The sequence below is a fragment of the Tenrec ecaudatus genome, chromosome X, assembly GCF_050624435.1.
Source record: "Tenrec ecaudatus isolate mTenEca1 chromosome X, mTenEca1.hap1, whole genome shotgun sequence".
Taxonomy (NCBI): Eukaryota; Metazoa; Chordata; class Mammalia; order Afrosoricida; family Tenrecidae; genus Tenrec; species Tenrec ecaudatus.
The window spans coordinates 15,804,264-15,824,972 of NC_134548.1; the positions used below are offsets into that span (position 1 = coordinate 15,804,264).

General features: G+C 48.0%; 1 protein-coding gene across 1 annotated transcript in view; it reads right to left on the minus strand.

The window, feature by feature from the left end:
* Positions 1-20,709, minus strand: part of MAP3K15 (mitogen-activated protein kinase kinase kinase 15) — a 95,739-nt gene that overhangs the window by 20,543 nt on the left and 54,487 nt on the right. The window contains exons 10-18 of the mRNA XM_075538821.1: positions 17,788-17,938; positions 15,516-15,623; positions 13,015-13,064; positions 10,875-10,964; positions 8,254-8,341; positions 6,436-6,569; positions 5,900-6,027; positions 4,225-4,355; positions 3,319-3,424 (exon numbers count right to left, since the gene is read on the minus strand). Of these exons, the coding sequence (XP_075394936.1) occupies positions 3,319-3,424; positions 4,225-4,355; positions 5,900-6,027; positions 6,436-6,569; positions 8,254-8,341; positions 10,875-10,964; positions 13,015-13,064; positions 15,516-15,623; positions 17,788-17,938 (986 nt within the window). The remainder of the gene's footprint in view (positions 1-3,318; positions 3,425-4,224; positions 4,356-5,899; positions 6,028-6,435; positions 6,570-8,253; positions 8,342-10,874; positions 10,965-13,014; positions 13,065-15,515; positions 15,624-17,787; positions 17,939-20,709) is intronic.

Sequence of the window (20,709 nt, forward strand, 5' to 3'; positions counted from 1 at the left end):
GCAGCCCAACGCATAACCAGTCCACCACGAGGGCTCTTCAATGAACGCAGTCTGCACAAAAAGGCAAACTGCAGTGATTCCACTCCCAAGAGAAACAAAAATAGCCATCCACACGAAGGCTTACATGACAATGTTCATAGCAGCGTTATTCACAATAGCCAAATTGTAGAACTTAACCCATTGTCCATCAATTGGTACTTGGGCAAAGCAAACAGAAGCCCGCGCTACTGGATTATCTTCAACCATAACTAGGCCCATGCTGGCTACCCATACCAGCCAACCAGCTGCTGCTAGCTCCATGGACTTTTCAATGGTTCACATTGTAGAAGCAGATTGCCAGACTTTTCTTCCAAGACACCCGTGGGTAGACTTGAACCTGCAACTTTGATCTGTTAGCAGCAAAGCACTCACTGCGTGCACCACCATGGGGCTCCTTCCAACAATACTTGAAGGAAGATGGACCACCTTCAAAAACATCATGCCGAATAAAAGACGCTACACAGCAACCACATGCTACAACACGTTTTTTTGTGAGATGTGGCCAATGGCTGTCAGAGGTGGGAATGGAGACACCGGGTGAGGGGCACTGAGATCTCTTTGGGGTGGCGGACATGCTGAGAAACCATATCGGGGAGATGCCAACACAGCTCAGTCCTTCTACCACACACCACTGAAGTGTGTGCTCTAAATGGGTGCTTTTGACGCTCTGGAAATGGTAGCTCCCAGCCAGCCATCTGGTTGTTGGATTGTGGTGGCTTGTGTGTCCCTGTCCGGCTCAAAGGTGGCCACCAGTATTACAAGTATCGCGTGGGTCACCCTCGGTAGACAGGTTCCGGACTAAGAAAGGATGTGTGATTTACCTTCAGAAACTCCACCCGTGAAAACCTATAGCGCATTAACAGACCGTTATCCGACCCCACATACACTGGACATGTCACCAGAAGGCTCAGAGGACACTGCATTTGATGAAGCAGAGGGCCCACAGGGTGACAGGCGGGTGGGCGGGCACCACTGCCACAGGGAAAACTACAACAGGTGGCGCTTCTGAGAGCAGGAGCAAAAGCAGACGCCATTGGCCTCTGTGCTGCGTAAGGACACCAGGAGTTGGCATTGACTTGGTGGAAGCTGTGCCTCTAAAGAGGGGTCCAGTGAAAGCTACCCCCGCACCCCGGTTGTTCTAGCGGGTGATTGAGAACAAAGGTGTGGGGCGGCCAAGAAGTTGCTCCAAGCTCCGCCTCTCTGCAAACCCCACCACACCCACTTGAAGGGTGGTTGGCACCAAGCAGCTGGGACCTCCTGCAGGCTGCAGTCTGTGTAGCTGAGAGTCACTGGGTGCAGGGGACTTTCCTAACCAAAGCGAGACTCCTTTCTTTCAGAACACCCCCCCCCAAATGCCCCTGCCTTATTTTGCAATTCAAAGCCCATGCCTCCTCTAGCTAAAAACATGGGGGAGGGATATGGAACAATGATTTATACATGCTAAGGATGAGCTAAACTGCTGGGCGTTTTATGTCTGGAATAAAGTCCTTGTCCCATCAGAGTCCCTGCTGGCTACATATCGCAAAGCCAATTGGTGGCATGCGGAGAGAAAGCTACCAACTCCTTGCTCAGCAAGGAAAACACGCAGTCACACATGCGCACACATACTAGCCGGTGTACGTGCGTGTGTGCTTGTGCGCATAAACCCCAAAAAGAGGATGAAAACCTCGCGACACTCTTTCCCTGGGAGCATCTGACAGAATCCTTGCTGCAAGATTTTCCCCATTGTGAGATGCTTGACAGATCATTTTCAACACAGACAAATTCCCTTTAGATAAAGGGCAATATGTAGTGGGCGTCCAGTCGCTGAAAAATAACCACCCTCTTGAAGAAAACGCTCTCAACACGGAGTCATTTTTCACCAAGAATCGGGGCCAGAACTTGGGCCACCACCAGGAGAGCTGAGTGAGTGAGTGAGTATGTGTGTGTGTGTGTTGGGGGGGGGGGCGGGGAGGAATCTGTCTTTGAGAACTGCTCACCCAGCTAGAATGGTAGAGAAGCCACTTCGGCATCCCAGCGGGCCTGGCTGTGGTGATCCGTATGACTACTCCTGCTTTACCTTCTGTTGAGCTGGCCTCGACTCAGGTTGGCTTATGTGACAAAACAAAATGCCACCAGGCCCTGCGCCATCCCCACCCACACCCACACTGGCAAACAGGATCTGCAGGCACTGGCTAGGAACCGAACCCAGGTCTCCTGGCAAAGGAGGCGAGAATTCTACCAGGGCAGCACCACGGCTCCCAGATGACTCTTTGGAGGAAAAGAAAACACAGCAGGCTTCTTGCCATCAAGTTAATTCTGACTTGTGGAGGCGCCCTGCGCTAGAGTGCGGAATATCTCCCTCGGTTTTGGGTGGCTGTCATCTTTAGGGGAGTCGATTTGTCAGGTCTTTCCCTGATGGCATCTCTGAGGGGGTACAAATGATCAATGTATAGAGTGTCAGCCGATCATAAGCCTACTTGTGACAACTTCCCAATCCCCCTTCACTCACCCACTGCCTTTGAGTCGATTCTGCTCCAAGATACCATATAGGACAGAGAAGAACTGCTTCCCCCCGACACCACCCCGCCCTGTGTTTCCAAGACTGGAAATCTTTGTGGGAATACAAAGCCTCGGCTTTCCCAATTGCCTTGGTTGATTTTGTCTCAGGATTTCTTTATGTGGATTCACATGTTTGCTACAGTTGTTTTAAAGCAGTCACTTCCATGGTTTAAATGGTATTTGACCCACTTGGTCTTGGAAATGCAATGTAAGCTGGCCATTTTATGCCACTCTTAAAATCCAGTCTTTCCCACCCTTTCTTCTTTTGGTCTCTGACACGCAGAACAGAACATCCATTTCTGTCCTCAAGCCCTGTGAGACTGTCACAATCCCCCAAACAATTCGCCTTCTCAGGAAACACAATCATATCCAAACGTGAGGGACCAAAATTCACTAAATCTTGGTCCTTTGTGGTTGGACATGCTGTTAGCATGACAGACTAATAGTTTTGGAATGCATTGTTACGTAGAGCAAGCCCAGCTTTTGGAAGCCACAAGAAAAAGGTAATCCTTGTTGTCACAAGCAGCTGGCTTGGAGCTCCAGTGACACAGGGTACTTACACAAGTCATTGGCTACTGTGACACGGCAGCAAAGTGAAAACAATTTGACTTGGGGGACAAAGCAGGGTCCACCTCAGGTATTGATGACTCATTCTGCACTAAGCCCTTGAGTGACTGTCTCTTGTGCTGAAAGCCTGACCCCGAGAAGGCCACCCCATGCCACACTTGTTCCACCTACCAGCAAAAGTCTCCGTGCTTGGGTTCACGCCAGCCAGACGCTTCGAAGTTCCAAAATCTGAGATTTTCACCACTCCGCTGTAGGTATTGACCAGGACGTTGTCACCCTTTAGAAAAAGAAGAACATGAAGCACTTGAGCATGGAAATAAATGAATGCATAACAGATTTGGAAAGCAAGAATGGAGTCACGGGTTCGAGTCACGGGTTCAAGGACGGCTCAACTTCCCCAATGGCGAGTGTCATGCAACATCGCACTTTCCTTCTGGAAGGCAGTCAAGCAGCAGGTAGGACGGGCAGTTGTCATCATTGGGTATGACCCAAAAAGAAAGCTCCTGGCTTAGAAAAGCCACCACTGACGAGCCAGTCGGGGTGCAGTAGAGCACCGATGAAACATACAACTTTCCTTTCATTCTTTAATGCTTCCTCCCCACCCCTCCACTATCCTGACCCCAATTCGACTTTACAAATCCACCCAGACCAGAGCATGTACATGGATACAGACCAGAGCTGGAAACACAGGGAATCCAGGACAGACAAACCCCTCAGGAACCAATAATGAGAACAGAGAAACCAGGAGGGTGGAGGGAAGGTGAGTGGAGAAAGGGGGAACCGATGATAAGGATCTACGTATAACCCCTTCCTAGGAGGATGGACAACAGAAAAGTAGGTGAAGGGAGACAGCGGTCGGTGTAAGACATGGGGAATTAAAAAAAATAAATTATCAAGGATTCATGAGGAAGGAGGAGTGGAGGATGGAGGATAAAATGAGGAGCTGATATCAAGGCCCCAAGTAGAAAGAAATGTTTTGAAAATGATGGCAAGATATGTACAAACATGCTTCACACAATGGATTGTGGTAAGAGCTCCCAATAAAATGATGAAAAAAAAATTTTTTAAAGCAACTACCTTTATGTCTCTGTGTACGATTTGGTTTTCGTGGAGATACTTAAGGCCTTCCAGGATCTGCTTGGTGTAAAACTTGATCGTGGGCTCCTTCATCGGCCCCCATTTTGATTGCAGAAGAACTGAGAGGCTGCCTAGCAACGGACAACACAGACCATTATCAGGCTGGCAACGGGCCAGTCATCAGTTCAGGACGTTTCAGGTACCTGGTGCTGCGGTACCAGACCCACCCCGCGAGGATGACCTTGCAGAAGAGGACATTTTCTCATAGCTGAGGCGGCCAGCTCTCAAGGAAGACACTGTTTGCTGTGTCTGCTGTCAGTTTCTGCTCCTCTGGCCCCGTGGTGACCTCATGCTTGACCTTTTGAACATCGTAAAGAAAACCCCATTCCCCAATGGGATTACAGCTACTGCTAGAGACTGGCAACACCTTTCAATCCAATTCAGTCCATAGCAAGGGCCACACACACTGCGGAACAGGGGCCAATTAAAGGCACTGGGGCTGCAAGCCCCGTTTTCCTCACACCGGGAATATCCACCAGCCGCCACTTACACGTTGCCAAGAACAACTGGAGGGAAGAAATGGAACTTTCTTGAGCCTTGATGTAAATCCTCAAAATCTACCTCCCCTGCTGGCAGACTCTTGGCGAGAGTTGGCAGAGTCACGGGAGGAACACGTCAGATGCTTAGCTGATGGATTTATGGTTGTATGCCAGTAACCATCAGAAGAATGGTGAGCTGAATTGTTAACGAGACCTGGTGGTGCAGTGGGTTAGGCGTTGCACTGCTTGCTGGGGTGAGTTCAAGGGAACCGTTCGCTACCCTGCAGATCAATGTCCGAAACCCCCTCCACAGTCGCTACGAGTCAGAATGGACTCATGGCTGTGGGTCCGCCCTTACGATATTCAACAGTAATTATGGTAACTTTTCTTACAGTGAGCACTTGAGCTCTGGCCCTCTGGCAGGCCCTATGCCCAGCGTGATCAGGACAGCACCTCCTTCTACCCTCCCTTTTTTGGTCCAAGGGCACAGAGTTCCCAGCTCTGAGAAGCCTTAAACTCCGGTACTGGGCGAGTCCGTTTTGGTTGGTCACCACTACTTGGTCTGCAGTGCCCATTTTGTGAGATGCAGTGCTTCATCCCCTGTCTCTCCATCCTCCGCTGCGCCACCTTCAGACTTCTGGGGGATGAAAGCCTCAAGGCCAGAAACCAAGCTCTCCTAAGCTAGACCACCGCCTCTGAAGAGACGCCCACTCACACAGCGACCCACGTTTGGGTCTCCCAGGTTGCAGACCCAGGCTCAATGGATAACCGCCCCCCTCCCTCGAAGCCACCACCCACCTTGCAGTTAGCAGCCCGACAGTGGCGCCAGGGCCCCTGTTCATCTATACCAGGGGGCGTCACAAACAGTGGGAGGACAAAGGCAATGACAAAAGTCAGAGACTCTCCTGAAGTCGTCAAGGGCTGGCCTTCAGGAGACAGAAGGGTCACTATTTGAATGAAAAGCCCCAACCAGAAACGTGCAAAACAAATGTGCCTCCAACTCGTTTTAAAGATAAATGCTTGGGGATATGGAGTGGGGATGGGGGTGGCGTCCAACAGGGCAGACAAATCTGTTGCTATTCCATGTCCAAACGTGCGGTCTAGCGTGTCAGGCCCGAGGCCCTGCCATGACTGACCTCCGGGCACCTGCTCCATAAAGATCTTAATGTAGCCGTCCTCCGAGACGGAGCCGAGGTACTGCACAATATTGCGGTGCTTGAGGTACTTGTGCAGGGCGATCTCCTCATGCAGGGGCTGTGAGTACCTGTTCGACAGGGGAGAGCCAATGATACCCTCCCACTCCCACTCCCACCCCCACCCCCACCCCCACCCCCACCAGGGACCAGCTCGACTGTTTGGAAACCACTCTGCCTTTGACTCCATCTGCAAAATGGGCACCAGCATGCCAGCCCTGCAGAGCCACTGGGAGTCCAAGATGACTTCAAATATGACCCTCTGAGCTCCAGATGCCTTTAATTGAGGGGGATGGGGTTTGGGATGGGTGGTGGTGGGGGCCGTTCTATTTTCTTGATCAAATTATTGCAAGAAAATTAGAAGCTTTGGGATGATGTCATTCTTTCAGTCTCATGATGTCCAGACTACTGGTGGTGGACACAGGACTGTGGGTAAGAAAATGGGCACTGCAGAAGGCAAGATGGCCACCCTGACTTGCCTGCTGTCTCTCTCGGGGATTTCTTTGATGGCGATTCGCACTTGATTGCTCAAATCTCTTCCGGCATACACGACCCCGTAGGTGCCCTTCCCCAACACAACTCTGTCTCCTTTGGCATCGTGGTCGTACTCATACTTCAAGGGGGGAGGAGGGGGGAGACAGGACAAATGACACTTACAATGGGTGTTGGAGAAACCCCCTCCAAGCACGAGCGCAACCAGTACAAGGCCGCCAACTTCCTCCGGCCCCGTGCTTTCATCCAATCGTTCATTCCGCGGGGTAGGAAGAAGGCTTAGTTATCAGCAGTGCTTCACATGACTGTAGGACACCAAAGCCCCACAATGACCCCTGCTGCCTCCCCACAGCTCACTCAGCCAGTTACCCTTTCTGAGAGCCCTCCCCGCTGTCAGGCTCCAGTTAAAGGGTTCCCATGTGGGTCCACAAAGAACCCCCTTTCCCTATAACCCAGGATCAAAGGTCAAGCACAGGGAAATGGGGTCTCATCACAAAGCCTGTACACTGGAAGTCCTCCTCCTTTAGCGCAATCTGCCTCCCCACAAAATTTCAACCCACAGTGAGTTGGTGCCCCGCCTTCCTGCACCCTCTTGCCTCACGTGGCCCTGCCCGGCTGTACAAGCGTGATGATTGCAAATGAACTTCAGACTGCATGATACTTAATATACAGCAGGAAGACAGCCATCAACAACTACTTCAGAAATGCAGCTTACACAAACAAGTGTGTATGTATTGTGTGTGTGTGCGTGCGCGCGCACAGGCGAGAAAGATCAGTGGTCCCATGGACTTCGAGGGATATTCAAGGCAATTCAAATTATTTCCAAGTCCCTGCCATTGTCTGACACTAGAAAACAGCCCACCCCAAACCAGGCTTTAATCACCCACTTTGCTCTGCCACTGTGACCTCCCCAGTGAACCACTCAACTCAGTGGGATGGCCAGCTTTGACTCCAGATGAAGACTCAAGGAGCAAAATAAATCTGATCTTTTCAGGGAGAAACCTCAAGGCATTAATATTCCAGTCTAACTTAAAAGTGGAGCAAAACCTCATTAGGCTACATCCAGCCAGGAGAAGCTGGCTTAGCGACCAGCCTCAATAATTAGACAAGAGATACACTTAGCTCTTGGGGCGGCACAAGGATGCAAGCACTTGGCAGCCACCTGCATGGGTCATGGTTCGAACCCACCAGCCACTTTGGTGGGAGAGAGCTGTGGCAGTGGGCTTCCGTAAAGACCACAGTCTTGGAAACCCAGTAAGGGCACTTTGACTCTGCCCCAGAGGCACCCGTGTCAGACTTGGCTTGGTGGCAGTAAGTTTGGAGATTGGGGGAGCAAGTTTGGGTGGGAGGTGTGTGGCTCAAATACAGCTTACAAACACCTTACTGTAAATATACATTTTTTCAGCTTGTAATATTTCATATGCAGGAAGATATAACTAAAGCTATGTAAGGTATAAATGAAACATCTGCTTCCAGTGGGGCAATTACTTTTTCATTAGGTGTTAAGCACCCTAGCGAACGTCTTTCATAAAATGATTAAGCTTAGTTGATGGGCAAATGGTCCGTATGATTTCTGGTGGAAAATATCTCAAAGTAATGAGGTTCCTCTACAAACACATGAAACTCGATCTCTGGCAAGTCATGGAAGTCGGTGGCTCGCTGGGTCATAGAGGAGGGTTTTTTAAGTCCACATCTATAAAGAATTTCCCACTGAGAGGAGGCCAAGTAACCTTGTTCTTTGCTGCTGACTCAGTGGGTTACAAAGTAAAACAGGGCTTCCACGCCGTAGGTCCTCCATCACTCACCTCTAAGGCATCTCCATCGGCCTCTCCTTCCAGCTCCATCGTAGTGCCCACCATGCTGGTTATCATCTCTTTGACCAAAGAGCAAAACCTACAACAGCGAAGCGAGCACCGCAAAGATGTTGTGATGGATCGCCAGTCTGGTTCCACCGCAGCAGTGAAAGGTCGCGACCCCAGAGCTCTCAGTCTGGCATTTAGTGTGATCTCTAAATACATCCTGATTATGTGGGTCTGACATGTTCTGAATTAAAACACTCTTAAATACAACCCTCACCAAAGTAGGAATCGATGATCATCTAACATCACACTTAATGGTAAAAGCCTTAAGGTTTTTTGGGGGGGGTTCTTTCCTGTAAGATCAAGAACAAGACAAGAATATTTGCTCTTTGCAATTCTCTTGAACATTGTTATAGAGGCTCTAGCCTAGTGGTTCTCAACCTGCCTAATGCTGTGCCCCTTCAATACAGTTCCTCATGTTGTGGTGACCTCCCAACCATAAAATGCTTTTTGTTGCTACTTCATCACTTTCATTTTGCTACTGTGATGAATTGGGCGACCCCTGTGAAAGGGTCGTTCGGGCCCCAAAGGGGTCGAGACCCACGGGTTGAGAACTGCTGCTCTAGGCAGAGCAATTAAGCAAGAAATAAAGCACCCTGATCAGAAAAGAATAACTCAAGTCATCTCTGCAGATAATAAATCCATCTACCTACAGACAACAAATTTTGAATAAATGGGTAAAAGATATTCAATGGAGACATGGTCGTCTCCAGCAAATACTTTTGGAAAAAATGGTGAGAGAATAAGAAAATATGGTACAGAAATTGTACTGCTATGTAGAACTTTTCTGTGGTCTTAATTATTTTTTAAAAAAGAAGTTTACAGTTTTGTTCAGCCAATGGGTAAAGGATCTACATACACACTGGTCCAAAGACTCTATACCAATAGTCAACAATGTCCACCTGAAAAGATACTAAGTATCATTAACCACTGTGGTTGTGAAGCATTGGTTCCTACTCAAATCAAGTACATGCAACACAATGGAACACTGCTGGATCTTGTGGCATCCTCACAATCGTGGCTAGGTCTGAGCCTATTATTCTAGCTGACGTGTCACTACAACTTGCTGAGGGACAGTTTTCCCTCTTACCATATATACTCGAGTATTAAACTGACCCGAATATCAGCCGAGGCACCTACTTTTACCACAAAAACGGCATAAAAATGTGCAGAAAAGCTCAGCTTATACACGAGTATACACAGTAAGCATGATGCCCTCTCACTGGGGACTGGTCCTAGCTCATTAGCTATTCAAAACCCAAACCAAACCATGCAGTAGATTCCAATTCATAGCAATTGTGTAGCACAGTTCTCAACCTGTGGGTCGCGACCCCTTTGGAGGTCGAATGACCCTTTCACAGGGGTCACCTAGACCATCGGAAAATACATATTTCCGATGGTCTTAGGAACCGAGACACCACCCCTCTATCCATCTCCAGGCAGGTCCGCCCACATGCAGATACACCTTCATACAAGTACCCGGCATAACGATGGTTACCCATGCTACACCGTGCTTCAAGATAAAATTTCATTTATTTGTCATTAGAAACAAATATTTCACAATATAGAATTACGTATTGCTTTTGTGATTCATCACTATGTTTTAATTATGTTCGATTTGTACCACAGAAAAAACATCCTGCCGATCAGACATTTACATGCCGATTCATAACAGGAGCGAAATCCCAATGATGAAGTCGCAACGAAAATGATGTTATGGTTGGGGGGCTCACCACAACATGAGGAACTGTATGAAAGGGTCGCGGCATGAGAAAGGTTGGGAACCACTGCTGTAGGACAATGTCTATGAACTAGAAGAGTAACAAGTGTTGATGGTAAAAAAAAAAAAAGGTCAAATAGGAAAACTGGTTCACATAAAAGGTTAGACAGTTGCCATAGAATCTTATAATTCTAGTCAAAGTGAAAGGAAACCATAAGCAGCACTCACAAAAGCTCGTCCAAAGCAGCGGTCTTCTGAATAGCCAAATGAAACCAACGCGTGCCCCTCAAGTGATGAATTGACCAATTTATGTGTGAGCTGTCTATACCCCATGGAGTCATAAGCCACGAAATGGAATGAACTGCTGACACAAGCTGCAATGTGACGAAAACTGGAAAATACTACGCTAATCAGCCTGGCACCAAGGACCACATATGGTACAGTCCTATTCCTATGAATGAAATGTCCAGGATAAGCAAATCTATAGATCCCAAGTTGATTGGCAGTTACCTGGGGGCTGCTGGGGGAGGAGAATGGGAGGAAATGGGGGTTGAATGCTAGTGGGTCAGAGGGAGCTTCACTTAGGGCTGAAGAAAATATTATAAAGTAAGACGAGGCTATTCTGAAATCAAGCCTTCTGTGAAGTTAATTTTCAAACCATAGAAATGCATGTTTGAAATGACTGAACTGTGAACTGTATCCCAAGAAAACCGCTGAAATGTGTCTTTACGTTACAATGTCCAGAAAAGCCGTTTAATGAAGGCGTGTGTTCCCCCTGTCCCCTCACAAAGGCCCTGTAGCAATGATTCGCCACAGGTTGCAAATACTCAAATCAGCTAGAACTCACCTATGACACTGTTCTTCGGTGGAAAAGCAGATTTGAAAGTCATCAGAATTATCGTAAAGAAAGCAGCATCGCTCGTCAAACTTGGATATGCTGTAAAAATCCAAGGAGTCAGAACACTTTTTTTTTTTCAGAACGTTTTTTGAACATATTACTCCACCACGTCTTTAAAATTTGAGAAAAGTCGAGTCCTTGTTTTCTAGTTACATTTTTGAGTCTTTAATCTTTTAACACATCGCCCCTCACCCCGTTTGCCTTTTCTTTCCTTAAGAAAATTAAATAAGGAACATTTATGCTTGACTTGTAGTCATCAATGGACTTTAATAGGTATCACGAACGTACTGTATTTCCAGCGCTGAGCAAGGCACGCGGGCAACAGAAAACAGAATGAATTGTGGTCCCTACTCCCACGGAGCTGAGAAACGCATGGAAGAAACCAGAAAAGGCATTTGTGAAGGAATCCATTAAGATCTCAAGGGCATATCTAGACACGGGCAACATCGGAAGGAAGTTCTTTTGCCCAGACGAAGATAGGAGACATGAAAATTGCATCTCAGCTCAAGAAAGAGCTATCTAAGTCCATCCCGACCCAAGGTCCAATAGTCAAGTCTGTCTGCGCATAGTGAAGGAGAATTCAGGGAGCACACTGCGCTCACAGAGGTATTTCAATGTTAGATAATTCGCTCACCCTGAGCCCAAGTCTCTGCAATTAGCCCTTCGAACAAAGAAAGTCACTTTATCACACGCCTTCTACCATATTCTCATTCTGACATCTATAGCTTCTTTGACCATTCCGTAATATGCTACAGAGCAGGCGTCCTCAAACTGTGGCCCGCGGGCCACATGCGGCCTGCCAAGGACATTTATCTGGCCCACTGGGTGTTTTTGCTCCGTTTGTCTTTTTACTTCAAAATATATGTACAGTGTGCATAGGAATTTGTTCATAGTTTTTTTTTAAACTATAGTCCGGTCCTCCAACTGGTCTGAGGGACAGTGAACTGGCCCCCTGTTTAAAATGTTTGAGGGCCCCTGCTATAGAGATTACAGGACAATCAAGGAGGTGAGACAGCAATACTACAAGGTGATTTTAAAAGAATTAAAACAAGGCTGTACATGAGCAAGTCCTCAAAAGCAACGCTTAAAGGAACTAACCACCAGCAGCAGCTCAACATTGGGAATGCTCAACCCCTGCTCTGCATCTCAGCTGTCCTGGCCTTGGCACATCCCCACTGACAGTTGGCATGACAGCCAGAGATGCCGCCTTCTCAAGCCTACTAAAGATGACAAGGTACAAACAGAAGGTTCTAGACCACGTGTTCCCATGCAACCTAGTTCCTGTGTTATATATTTTTGAAAATCTCCAGCCCTTTATTAATTAAATGCTGGCATTTCTGGATGGTATGACTCAACTGCATCACTCTAATCTTAAACGGCCTCAACATTATTCTGCTTCAAACCTTCAAGACAGGTTGAGGGTGCATCTGAAAGAATATAGGATTCACACACCTCAATGGCTTGTGATATAGTCTCAGAACGAGAGGAAGAACTGAAGTTCTAGCGTTTGATTTGATGGATCAAGAAACCGAGGTCTGGTCGTGTGGGTTTTCCCCAAGGCCGCCCAGCAGAAGTGGAAGTCTTATCTACTTCAGAGCTGCGGTCATCCTCAGCCCAGATGTGCTGGCCCGGCGGCAGGCACAGTTGAGAAGTCAGCAAAACAGCGTGCACCCCTCTCTCTCCTCACTCCTTTCCAAAGAGCAAATACTCTTGGTTCCATTAGCCTGCCGACGAGAGACCCCATTGCCAGGAGTCGCAAAAATAACCTCAGGAAGTCAGCTGAGGGTCTCTAAATGGATGAGCATGACTGGCTCAAAGACGACACGTTTGGTTCTTCAGATCTGACCTTGTTTTCAAGACAAGAGTTTTGTCCACTAGATACAATAAAAGCTGCGTTCCCAATAAGCCAGGAAACCTTGGGCGAAGTACACAGTGAAGTGGCTCAGGCATGGCAAAAAACAAAACAGGAAACAGCCCATTTTGGATTCTATTTAAAACAACACGAAAACATGATCCATTATAGGTAACTGGGAGCATTTAAAAGCCCCACAACATCATTATTTGTATGAAAGCACTCACGGGTTCTTACCTTATTGCCCTAATGGAAGAGACTGTAAAATTCCACTCATGGATTTGTTTCTGTAGGAATCAAAGGCAGGAGTCAATCGACTTTTTTCAAAGCAAACTGAAGGCAAGAATCATTTTTTATCTCATTCTGAGGTCAAGCGCTTCTGCTATTTTACTTTCAACAAGGAGGTAAGGGTTAGAGTAATATATTTGTATACCATGGAGCTCTAGGAAATCGGCCCATGTATCATAATGCCTCATTTGTAATTTTAATTCAATTAAGAGGAAATTCTCTAATTTTTTTGGATAAGGAGCTGAATTTGAAATAGAAATGCTAAGTGCATGAGGTCTTTGGTTTTCTATCAACATGAGCAGCAGTGGTCATGAACGTGGCTCTGATTCATGGTGACCTGAGGTACCACAGAACCAAATGTTATTAAACAAACCCCAAATGCCTACCTATTACAAAACCACCCCCACCTTGGGAACACACTGTTTCTGGTGAAGAACCTATGACATTAGGTATCTGAGGTATAATTGTTGGTCTCTCCCCTTCGGGGAAAGAATGAAAATCAAAAGTCATATAGAAACGATTAGCCCAACGAACACTGCCCAAGAACATCAGTCTCCTGGGTCTGGAGACGCGAACAAGAGGGTGCCTGCCACCCACTATCAATTGCTGTGCAATGAATCACATTCAAATGTGAGTGAGTGAGTGAGTGAGAGAGAGAGAGAGAGAGAGAGAGAGAGAGAGAGAGAGAGAGAGAGAGAGAAAGAAGAGAAGAGAAGAGAGAATGAATATGAATGTGGAACAAAATTCCCAATCATTCATAAAAAAAAAAGACCGGGCTGACTGGTCACCTTGACCGGAGGAACCACCAAGACTATGTATGACCGCAGGCAAGCTTCAGGTGTACAGATGCACTCAGGGCTCAGTCTTCAGGTAAACAACAGACGGGTTTCTGAGGGGAGCAGTAACAGGAAGGGAGGCAAGCGTGCCTTCAAATAATCCACCACACGCGATTGCAAGAGAGCATTTTTGCCGGAGGACAGAGTTCGGAAGAGTTAGGGAGGGAGGCGGGATGGAAACCGGAAAGGGGTGGGGCAGGAGAATGTGCGAGGCTACCTTGGGGGGATTGCAATCAATGACAAAACAAAATGTGTATGAATTGCTGAATCAGAAACTGCTCTGCTCTGTAAATGGTTCATCTCAAAGGACAACACCCCCCTCCCATAAAAAACGGGAACTTCTATGTTTCTCGCAGACATTTTCATGGACAACTATAAGCAAAGCAGTGTATCGATGAAAGGAAATTAGCCTCTACTGGGGGGGATTCAACTCATGTTCTGTTTTTTGTTTTCGCTTTTCGTTGACCTTGAATGTGGGAGTCCCTGGGTGGTACGATGATCACATTTAATGCACACAGATGCTATGCTAACCAAAGGGTTGGAGGTTCAAGCCCCAAGGAGAGGCCACAGAAGGCAAGGGGTGGTTGATAGACATTGTAAAATGCAGCCACTGAAAACCCTGTGAGGCATCTTTGTACCCACACCCCCAAGGTCCCCATGGGTCAGCATCCACCTCCAAGGCAGCTGGCCCCCTTTCAGCCAGCAGGACTATAGCAGCCTAGAATCCCTTTCCCGGGGGAAGCAGGTCAGGCCAGGAGGACCAAGATGTGCACGGCTAGAGTACAGAGTGGGAGCCCGAAACGTACACCCGCAGGAAGATGGTCGAAGAAAATATAGCTCATCCGTGCCAGGAACTATTCCAGAGGATGCAGGCAGGGAGGGCCTGGCACGTGCATAGTCAGGTGGAGCGCTGTGTGCGCGTGGAGAGCTGTGTCCGTGCTATGTAGGAGGTCAGAACAAGAAGTTCCCAAACAAACATGCACAGCATGCTCTTTCCAGATAATGCCTCACACGTCACACCGCTCACGCACACATTGTGTATGTATGTATGCATGCATGGATGATCTCCTGTGTCATGAGGGACAGGAGGGGGCTTGTTTGTCCTTTATCCCGTCTCCATTTCCTCATGGCTTACCCCTTAAAAAGACTGTTTATCATTCCTAGTTGGTTCATATGTGAGATAATAGACATGGATTTTATACATAGGCACAAACCAATACCGCCAAACACCGAAAAACCAAACTCTTTACCATCGAGTCGATTCTGACCTATGGTGGTACGATGGTATACACAGAGGAAATGAATGAGTGAGGGGGCAGCTTCAAAATGTTTGAGGAAAACTGATGTGCAAAGATGAATGGAGTCTTCCCTCTCGCTTTCTCAAATCCCCTTGTATGTCAGAGGCAGTATACAGTGGTTTATACACACACACACACACACACACACACCATGTGCCTGCAACACAGTTTGTCCTGAGACACTCATTGTCATCTGCGTATGTTCTTCTGTTAGTGACCCTACCGTCTCAGACAGGCCCGGAAATCCGAGGTTGGGCACAGGTTCCTACTCTTTCAAATAGGAACGTAGGCCCTCCTGCTCAGTTACTCCCCTCACCATTTCCGTGGGTGAGACATGCCACAAGGACACCGTCCTCTCCTCCGCTTCATTGTTTATGGAGACATAAGAAGGCTGGTAGACTTTGGTTGGCTCTATCACCAGAACCTAAAAGAAGAACGCATTTCTGTAACATGTGGGAAGAAAACAACATGGGCTCCCAGCCCAGTGGGAGGGTGGGAAGATTTGCCCTCCACGAATACTCATCTGGGACCTACTATGTGCCCGCCCTACTCCAGCAGCAGAGCGCATCAAATGGGCAGACAGGCTAACCGCATGCAATCAGTTGTTATGGAGCTGCCGCGTGCTGACCCCATGAAGAAGAGGTGGCAGCAACTCTGGGGAGATGCCAACCACCGATCTCCTGCTTAGCAACCAAGGCCACCACCCGGGCCGACGGGGAGAAATGGTCTAAGATCCTAGACTTGCTGCCCTAGCAGCAGAGTGGGGGAGCAGCTGTCAACGGGGTGGCCAAGCCGGTCCTCTGACAAGATGGCAGAGAAGGAAGAGACCAGCTCCGGTATTGATGACAGAGTGGCCAGGAGTCTTGGCTAAAAATGCCTAGAGAATAATGAGTTAAATGGCATTTCATCAGTAATGTTTGACTCTACTGAGAGAGGGAGAGAGAAGGGGGGCGGGGAGGGGGGCGGGAGAGGAGGCAGCAAGAGATTGAACTCAAAGCAAACAAAGCCAGATGTTAAATGTGCTCAACCCGGATAGGTTACGTCAGTCTCCTCTTGGTTTGGTTTTTTTTCGTTGTTTGTTTTTGTACTTTCAGGTAGCTTTGAAATATTTAATAATGAAATGATGATTTAAAAAACATATTACTCAGGAACGGAAGCATCATCACTGTCCTTTCAAACAGCTCCACCCTGATGGGAGACTTAACGAAATTCTTCCACACGGCATGCTCACACAATCTCAGGGCAAGAATATGAGGCACAAGCCCACTACCTGAAGTTCAGGATCAAGCCCCTGAGAGAGCTCACAGGATGGGCACAATGTTCAAGAAAAAGAGAGAAAACCTCAAGCACAGTCGTAACAAGGGAACAGTGACCTTTGAGGCAACCCCAGCTCAACCAGGAACAGCTTTCAAATGGAAAGAGCCCGAAGCATCAAATTGTCGCTGTTTGGCCCTACTGACAGTTTGGGTAAATCCTCATCACGGGAGTTCGGTTGTGTGTATAAGAATGTGGCCGGTGCTGTGGGCTGAGCACAAGGCTACCGGTTGCAAGAGGTCATTCAAATCCAGGGAACAATTTACAGACTCAGAACCCCAACACTGTCCTATAGGGTCACTGTGTCAGAAGGGACTTGATGGCTGTGGGGGTGGTCCTGTACCTTAGGAGTTCTGATGGCCCCATAGTTAGGAACTCGGATACTAATTGAAAGGTTGATGGTTTGAGTCCACCCACTGGCCCATGGGAGTAGGGTGGTGGTGGTGGTGGGGGGGAATGGTAGTCTATTTCCACACAAAAATTAAGCACACAAAAAGGTCAGCTTTTGACATCAAGCCTGAGTCATGGAGACCCTTCAGGACAAAGCAGAACTGCCCCATAGGAGCGGAAGGGCTATATAACGGTCACAGCGGATTCCCACAGCTTTCTTGCATGGAGCAACTGGTGGGTTTACACAGGCAACTTTTCCAGGTTAGCAACCACTGCACCACCAGGGCTAGTCTGAAAAGGAAGACTCCTTAGAAACCCCATGGGGCAGTTCTATTTCCCTATAGGGTTGCTATGAGTCAGAATTTACCAGCATCCCTGGTCTCTAACCCACTAGATGCCAAGAGCATCCACCCTCCTAGTTGAGGCCACCCCAAATGTCTCCAGATCCTGCCAAATATCTTTGGAGAAGCCAAGTCACCCCAGCGAAGAAGGCCTATTGCAGAAGCTAGAAGCAATCCTTCTCCAGTTGATGTAGCACTTCTGGAGCCACTCTGAGGCCAATGGTTCCCCTAGCATGTGAAGTTCCTTTAAATATGACCTCTTTTCAGAGTATTCCAGAATTCAAACCAGTTGCTGTCACACTAAATCTTGGCTCTTGGCACCCCCAAAGTCTGTCAGCCTAGAACTGTGCCCACAGGGTTGTCAAGGGATGCTTTTGCAGAGCAAGGTTGCCATCCCTTCCTGCTGACATGAACCTGCGGGCCCCTTTCAGCGAGCACAAGGGCGTCGTCAGTTGGAGGGTGCCTCCCACAGACCGCGGGTTCCGCACTCAGACACTGAAGTTTCTACTTGTATCGCAAAGGAATGAATCGAGCATATCTTACTGGAAATCGGAGTCCACTGGTAACTTCGTTGGTTGCCTCAAAAATGATGTCTAGCCAGAAGTTAAGCCGTTCTTGCTTCGGGGAATGTTCAGCAATGGCTTTTTTGAAGCGTTGAATTAATAAAAAGTTCTGAACTAAGGATCGCAGGTACCTGGGGTGGGGGCGGGGTGGACAACACAAATACCGATAAATTTGATTCCTATGGAAATGAAATGCACTTGTACTCCCATTAAAACAAGCTCCCCAAACGCTTGCATTTACTTGTGTAGTAAAACCTGTGAGAGCCGGAACTCGATGAGGACAGGGCTGGGTTTTCTGGGTCTTGCAAGTTTTCTCTCTTTGACAGGGTGCCATCCTATCATATTTCACTACTCGTGGAAGCACTGGTGGCACACTGGGTACATGTTGGGCTGCTAACTGTGAGGTCAGCAGCTCGAAACCACCATTCACTCTTCATGAGATGCGGCTTTCTACTCCCTTAAAGAGTTAGTCTTGGAAACTCACAGGAGCAGTTCTGCCCTGTCCTATATGGCCGCTATGAGTTGGAAACGACTTGATAGCCGTGAGTGAGTGAGTGAGTGAGTGAGTGAGTGAGTGAGTGAGTGAGTGAGTGAAACATTGAGGATCTGTTCTCTGCCGAGGATCCTGCCTTTCCACAGGTCCTGGTGCTCACAGATCTCCTGTATTCATATTACATTACGAGTGTGTCATGGCCCAATTAATGAACAGAAACCCAAGAACAAAAGGCATAGTAAGTCACCATAACACAATCCCTCGGCGTGCATGGCTTTTTAACCAACAGTGGGTGCAGCTTCAATTCAGGTACACACTATCCACATGCTGGGAACTGAAGCACCACTGAAAAGAGCAAGCCGTTTAGAACTCAAAGCAATTGCACAGGGATGTGATTTCAAGCTCATTATCTCAGTTCAGTAGGTTTTGAAATAACAGATCCTCATGCAGTTCTAAGAGGAAGCAGAATGAGCTCCGCCATGTGCCCCTTCCCCAGCGACCCCCATCCCCACCCCGGTGAGGCCACCTTGCAAAGCTACAGTACCAGCTGTGTCAACCGGGACACTAGCACAGAGACTAACAAGAGGCCCAACATTCCACCCCCAACCCAAAATTACAAATCAATTCTGACTCAGTGAGCTGGTAGGGAACCTACAAGATCAACCGTTCGCAATCACTAACCGCTCTGCGGGAGCAAGATGAAGTTTTCTATTCCCGTAAAGCAGTGGTTCCCAACCGGGGGGTCGGATGACCCTTTCACAGGGGTCGCCTAATTCATCACAGTAGCAAAATGACAGCGATGAAGTAGCAACGAAAATAATGTTAAGGTTGGGAGAGGTCACCACAACATGAGGAACTGTCTGAAAGGGTCGCAGCATTAGGAAGGTTGAGAACCACTGCCGTAAAGAGTTAGAGAGTCTTGGAAACCCACAGGGGCAAGTTCTACTATGTCTTACAGGGTCATCAAGAGTCAGAATAGAGTTGAGTTTGCCTATTCCATCATCAAGGACCCCTTTGAAAGCCACACACCCCACTTTGACCCCCTGGGGCAAACACTGATTTGAAATTCATTGTCATTTTTAAAATAGTCAAAAAACAAACCGAGATTTGACCAGGTTGATTTTGATGTTCCAAATTCTTGAAGTTGGCTATATGTAACCTAACTCTTTCTAATCTTGTTGTCAGGCCGGGTGGTGGGGCAGCGGCAAAAGTAGTGTGGTCACACCCTCTGGGGGCCAAGGCTGCTGCCACCAGGCCTTACTGAGTACCACCCTGTCAGTCAGGAAGCCAGGGGTCCAAAGTATGGCATCCTCTTTTTGGAATCCGCTCCATTGGGCCCACATGCAGGGAAGCAGGGGCTCGGCCTGGCTCCTGTGTCCCCTCGGTCTCCGAGAATGTTGCAGAGGTTGATATGGTTTGGGGACAAGGTTAAAGTCCTCTAGACCTATGAACAACAGTAACCTACTGAAGATAGCTTGCAATAGAGGAAATAATGGCTACAAAATTAAATAAACCAAAGAAGCAGAACCCACCGATGGAGAAAACACAGGTTGCCTGGGGGTGGGCGTGAGGGTGGTACAATAGACACAGACAGACAGTGCAATGCTGGGAAACAACTCCAGAGACTTGTCGTCTGTGCTCAGTTGTTTTTCAGATCACACACTTCCAGCAAGGACACTGGTGACTCCGAAATGACCTAAAATAGTGGGTCCAGCACCACCCCAGGGTCTGAATGGAGGATAAAGGAGCTGTGCGCATGTCCATCTACTTGCACGGAGTATCTCAGAGACGCTTGGTAGAGTCCGTTTAGAATGCTCACACTCCAACTTGGCCCAACCGTTGTCTGCACCCCCCGAGATGGGGGGGGCAGGAAAAAGCACATACAAATCATAGGACAACACAGACTGCCCCAACCAGAAACCCTGCCCTAAGAAACACATACCGGTTCTTGACTAAGACAACGGCCCTCTGAAAGGTGCTTCTTTTCTAAGGCCCAAGAGACCCTGCTGCCTATGGCGTCTCTCTCCTCTCTCTTGCAGGTCTCTATTTTTTAGTAAACGCCTTAAGGCAACTTTGACGTTCTAGTGTTTTTGTCCATGCCTGTCTCTGAGAACAATACCTAGGGTCCTAATTGTTGATTGGGGAGTCTGATATTGCCCCAAATCTCCCAGATTTAGCTTTGTGAATCACCTGCCATATTTTTAATTCACGAGTTTGATCTCCAGAGAGCCGTGGTGGTGGAGGCTGTTGCTGTTGGGCGTTCTAAGCCAGTTCGGACTCAGTGACACTCTGCTCCACAGGACAAGCCACCGCCCCAGCCTGTGCCAGCCTCACAATTGTTCCTATGTTGGAACCCAGTGTTGCAGCCACGGTGCCAGGCTATCCTGTGGAGGGTCCTTGCCTTTCTTA